The sequence below is a fragment of the Diorhabda carinulata genome, chromosome X (genome assembly GCF_026250575.1).
Source record: "Diorhabda carinulata isolate Delta chromosome X, icDioCari1.1, whole genome shotgun sequence".
Lineage (NCBI taxonomy): Eukaryota > Metazoa > Arthropoda > Insecta > Coleoptera > Chrysomelidae > Diorhabda > Diorhabda carinulata.
The window spans coordinates 20,244,535-20,250,434 of record NC_079472.1 but is presented as its reverse complement, the minus strand read 5'-3'; the positions used below and the strand labels follow the sequence as shown (position 1 = coordinate 20,250,434).

Below are 5,900 nucleotides of genomic sequence, written 5' to 3'. Positions count from 1 at the left end.
GATGTATTTAGAAAATAACGTTTAGAACGTTACTGACAATTATAGAATGATAAAATTACGATTCTACATTATCTCGTCTAGTTACACAGCTAAGCAGTATAAATGATATCCATTTAAATAGATACAGTACAAAATTGGTGAGCTTCTCACAACTCGTTCGACGTTGCGGTTTTAAAAATAACTCGAACCAAATGAATGGAACAAGATTTAGTCTTTCAACTTTTTACGCATGCTCTGATGTCACTTACATTAATAAAACACACCTGACATATTTAACAATTTCTCAAATGAGCAGTTTTCGTGGTGAGCCGGTTCGTAGTAAATCGCTAAAACAAACCGTTATACAACAAAAATCTAGAAAATAGTTTCAGAAATAAAAGAAACAATGGCAGTAAGTATTTTAACGTGAAAATGTTCACAACTGCAAGTTAGATTTAAACGCCCATTATAAATATAAATAAAATAAATTGCCACATTTATGTATGTTTATACATAAAAAATACACCTAATTAGGTACTATATATTTTATAAACCATTTATTGATAGGTATGTGTATTTATTTTATTTTAACAGAATATAGAAGAGAAATTGACGATTATAAAATACGAAATTACTGCTGTAAATCACCTCTTATCTTATGTTATATACACCAAAGTATTAATAACAGTTTAGTAATTAAAAAATTCAGGGTCACGTCATATTAATTTATTCGACAGTCTATTTTGAAAATGTTTGATTATTTAATTATTAACAATAAAGTACAGTCCCGATAGTATACGTGTACTGACCTGATCGTCTTATAATATCTAAATCCATTAGATATTACTAGCAAACAAAAAACCATATCCCTTTTTATCTGTTAGTCATATTTTAATATATTGGAGTGAATTACAAACTTAACATATTTATTGCGAACATATGTAATCACATTTTTTTGTTCTCAGCACATTTTACCTAAAGGTCTAATTTTTCAAATGTATTTGGGTCAGATTCATTCATAAAATGCCCGTCTTAAAATCAAATTTGATTATTAAATGATCACTCACTATCATCATTACTAAAACTCATAAGAACAATAAATTACTTATATAATATGGCCACAAATGAATTTAGTACATTTTAAAGTTATTCCCAACAAATCACAACCATTGTTCTTCATCTATTGTTTGTAATGTCTTTCTCAGTTTCCCTATTTTCCTCATCTTCAATATCTTTTTTAAAATGATTCTTCACTAAGATTCCACACCCTGTATATTCTTAAGTATTTCAGAAAAAACATCCTCTTCCATAATTAAATAAATTACCCTCTTTATAATATCTGAAATTATATAGCCAACAGTACATCCTTATGAAGATTTCAATGATGAAGAAGATGCGAAGGCATTGAAACAAGCTTTCAAAGGTTTTGGTACTGATGAAGATGCTGTTATTGAAATTCTCACTAAATGTAGTAATGAACAGAGAAGGGAGATTGCTACTAGGTTTAAAACCATGTATGGTAAGGTCAGTACTTTTATTTTTATCATTTATTTGTAGACAAAGAAGCACCTTACTTAAATGTATCTAAAACATAAGAAAAATCAAGCTTGGTGCAACTTAATCTGGCGGGTAATAGGGTAAAGAGCTAGAAAAATATAATCGAAATAAAAATATTACAAAAAGTGCTGGGGTCCAAAAGCCTGTAGGACATCAAAAAAATTATATCAAATTTTAATAATTCTCTTTAGAAAGTCAATTTGTATTCATTTAATAATGGATTTTATTGATGTAGATCATTCTGGACCACTTTATATAATTTATATTTCGTGTTTGCAGGATTTGATTAAAGAACTGAAGAGTGAATTGAGAGGAAACTTTGAGGATGTCATGGTTGCACTAATGACTGAGCCCATAGAATTCCAAGCCAAACAATTACATAAAGCCATTAGTGGTCTGGGAACAGATGAGAATACTTTAGTTGAAATATTGGGTGTTCATAATAATGAAGAAGTTGTTAAAATTGCTCAAGCTTATGAAGGATGTGAGTATATTATAACAATCAATATTACAGAATTCTTATACAATGTATTTAATTTTTTTCAGTATATCAACGGTCTTTAGAATCAGATATTAAAGGAGATACCTCAGGTACCTTGAAAAGGTTATTAGTTGGATTATCTACAGTGAGTTACTAAAACATTATTAACAGAACTAACTTTATGATTATATTATTAAATTTTAGGGTTGTAGGGATGAATCTGACATAGTTGATGAAGATGCTGCATTTAAGGATGCACAAGATCTACTTCAAGCTGGAGAACTACTTTTTGCTGGTACAGAAGAGTCAGTTTTCAATTCTGTCTTCTGTCAAAGGAACCTACCTCAATTAAGAAGAGTTTTTGATAAATATGAAGAAATCGTTGGGCATTCAATAGAAAAAGCCATTGAAAATGAATTCTCAGGTAAATTTTAGAACTATCAAAGGGACATTAGATGAGACATTATTATAATTTTTCTTTGTGTATAGGAACAGCTAGAGATGCAATGTTGCAATTGATATCATGTGTCAGGGATAAAATATCATATCTAGCAAAAAGACTGCATGATTCAATGTCTGGAATTGGAACAGATGATAGGACATTGATCAGAATTGTAGTATCAAGATCTGAAATAGATCTTCAGGAGATTAAAGAAGAATTTGAAAAATTATATGGAATAACTTTGGCTGAAAGGATAGCGGTTAGTATATAGTTTAATGATTGTTCAAAGGGAACTAAATTTTTCTAGCACTTATAATAAGTTTATTATCATTTTATTATTTATTTTTTACATGTTCAATAATTCTTTAGGAGATTCTAAATATTAGGCATTTCAACTACTAAATGAAATTCCTTTCATGTTTTATCATATTTAAAATCCACTTATACAAATCTGTTATCATAACTATTTTACAACATTTACAGAACTACAGGCTTTTAAGGCCCATGACTTATTTTTCTTTTCTCATTGGTCTCCAAATGATTTCACAGTTCTTCTCCATAGGCTCCAATTCTGTACTTGTGCACTCTAATTTGACTCTAACTTTCTAATACTCCCAATCCTTCTTGCACCTCCTTCTCCTTCTTAAACGACTCTTTTAGCAAATCTATTTCTCAGTATCGTTTTAGTATGCCCCAACCATCTTACTCTTTGGGATTTTATGTATATTTTTATTAATGGCCTCTATAAAAACAAAAATATTACATTAACCATTTCGAGTTTTTTGAGAATAAATATTAGCTGTATTTTGTTAATAAAAAATATTTTTATTATTTACTGTTTATTGTGAAAAACGAGCCTATTTGTTTGTATCTTACTATCTCACTGTCAATATTTGATCTCCTTGTTTTAATAATCCTTTTTCTACCCTAAATTTCTCTGGCACAATTCCATTTCTCACTACTCTATTGTGAGTTATCTAATGTCGTCTTGACTAGCTTCCCAATTTTTTTCAGGATTTCCAGTAGATTTAAGGCATTTTACACTTCATTCCTGTCTACCATGTCATAAGTCTGCTTAAAATCTATAAACATAAAATTAAGGTAATTAATGGTAAATATCTGATCCCTTGTTCCTCTTCCTTTCTTGAGCCCTCCTTGTATTTTCCGACTATTCTTTCTTGTTACTCATTGAATCTGTTTCTCACAACTGTAGCCAAAAATTTGTACACCACATCCAAAAGTGATATTCCTCTCTAATTTTCACATTTAATTTTATCTCCCTTCTTGCAGATAAGACATATTATTCGATAATTTGTTCTATCTGTTCTAAAATCTCTCCACGAGGTCCTCATTTTCTATTTCCTCCATTATATCTTCTTTCTGTTCTGGTTCTTCTCCTTCATTCAATATTTCAAAGTCCATCTATTAACTTTTCCAGTGGATCTATTAAAACCCTTCCCTCGTTTTTCCTTTTAAAAGGTACTTGGTAATTAACTGTACCCTCTCTTAATTTTTTGAACTCTTGGAAAACATTTCTTAATTCTTTATTTCTAAAATGTTCTTCAATATTTTGTAGTTTATTGCGCATGTATATTCTCCTTCTGCCTGAGTATTTTCTTTTGGTTTCTGATGTACTAAGTCCAGTTTCTTTTCACACTCCTTGCCGAACCATGCTTTCCTGCCTGTTTTCTTCTCCAAACCTAGCATTTGTTTTGCCACCTTTCTCATTAATTTCTCTAATTGCAACTACTCCATGTCCACATTGTTGTCTATACTATATATTTCTATTAAAAAAAAATAGTTGACCAGCAACTATACAGAAATATATAAATCTAGATATGATGTCATTGCTCTTTTTATATACTTTAAACATTTGAAATTTGGAAAATTATTGTTCTTTGATACATTCTAATTTTCGTTAATTAGTTTGAGTCATTTCATATAAAATCGTCTGAAAATCGTACCTTTGAAAAACTCTTCTTTGGGGTCCCAAAAATTAAAATTTACACCAGTAAAAATAAAAGATATCTGTAGGATCAAGACAGAATTCACAGTGGGAAAGATATTAGTTTAAATGTAAATGAAGATAATTGGCTGGGACGATCCCTTTGAATAATAGCAGCGTGCTGAAAATGAGTGTTTTTTCGTCATTTTTCGAGTAATTCAATCGACTCTAGCGTCTTAATTCTTGAAAATTAAAATATCATACTCCGCGGAAATCAAGTAGACATATTATAAACAAACATCAGCTACAAGTTGACTTAAGCAGCCCAATCGAACTGCCAGATAAAAATCTACTACTACATCACTTGTCTTGTTATTTTTATGTTTAGTTTCAAGCAAAGATTTCTTTTATGAAGAGTGGGCTGCTCTAATCAACTTGTAGCCTCATGAGATGCCACATCATTAACAAACTGAACGGTTTACTAAAAAATTAGATGGATGCTCACTGGAGAAGCACTCCAGGCCTAGGACAATGCAATAGAATCATAACTGTATCAGATGAGAAGTATAAGGAACATCAGTCTAGTGGTCGATCTTCTGACAGATCACTACCCTGTCAAATACCACCTTGAGACAATCGGCATGGTACAGGACAACAACTGCAGATACTGCGAGCAAGGTATGGAAACAGTAGAGCATCTACTCTGTGAATGTTCTATATATTTCATCAAAAGACTTAAGTACTTGAAGGAGTAGTACAAACACCTATGGATATTGGACTCCTTTCAGGAAAGCTACAAAAGGTTGTGGTCGTCCTATGAAAGAAGTGTCCCGCCTTTCTACTCCATGTGATCTGCTTGTTAATTGCTGCATAGAAGTATGTCCAGGTCCAACATTAGAGTAACTATATTGTTTGATCCCAGTGAGTTCAAAGATATTAGCTTCGACTCAATTTTATGAGATTTTTAAAAAATAATATAGTTTGTTATAATTTTAACTGGATCATTTCAGCTGTAACATAACCTTGAATTAATACACATATTTATTAAAAATATGTTTTTGTAGCTGTTATCCCATATAATTCTTCTCCCATTATTCTCAATTATCATTTGTGTTTTAAATTCTAGACCATTTCGTTTTTCTATTTCTATGTATTTTATTTCAGGACGATACTTCCGGGGACTACAAAAAAGCTTTATTAATGATTGTAGGCTAAGTTGAAAAGTTTTATCAAAAGTTTCCTTTTTGGCTTTTATTTTCATTTATTTATTTTTTATTTGTGAAAATATTTACTAATTCTTGTCGATTGTTCGAACTGTTATTTTAATTAACAATTCAAAGAGATATAAATAAACTCACAGCTATTTTTTAAATGTTTCTTATTTTTAGGATGAAGTTTCTTCTGACATCAAAAAAACATTGTTATCCCTAGTGGGTTGATATATTGTAAGAATCGAAATTTTGTATATTAAAACGAATATATTTTGTATAACAAAA

At 30.3% G+C, this 5,900-nt stretch overlaps 1 protein-coding gene across 2 annotated transcripts; it reads left to right on the top strand.

Annotated features, from left to right (window-relative positions):
- The first annotated feature begins 209 nt into the window (after window positions 1–209).
- On the top strand, window positions 210–5,900 carry LOC130901826 (annexin B9-like). Of its 2 annotated transcripts, none has more exons than XM_057813447.1 (7): window positions 210–391; window positions 1,333–1,503; window positions 1,816–2,020; window positions 2,083–2,162; window positions 2,222–2,441; window positions 2,507–2,718; window positions 5,793–5,900. In XM_057813447.1, the coding sequence occupies exons 1-7, from the start codon at window positions 386–388 to the stop codon at window positions 5,841–5,843; spliced, it is 945 nt and encodes a 314-aa protein (XP_057669430.1). In that variant the 5' UTR covers window positions 210–385; the 3' UTR covers window positions 5,844–5,900. The 2 variants fall into 2 exon arrangements, with proteins under 2 accessions (XP_057669430.1, XP_057669429.1); XM_057813446.1 differs by having other exon boundaries at window positions 5,569–5,900.

Coding starts and splice junctions, on each gene's coding strand:
- LOC130901826 (XM_057813447.1), top strand. Junction 2,021..2,082: donor TGCTCAAGCTTATGAAGGAT/GTGAGTATATTA, acceptor AATTTTTTTCAG/TATATCAACGGTCTTTAGAA. Junction 2,163..2,221: donor TATTAGTTGGATTATCTACA/GTGAGTTACTAA, acceptor ATTAAATTTTAG/GGTTGTAGGGATGAATCTGA.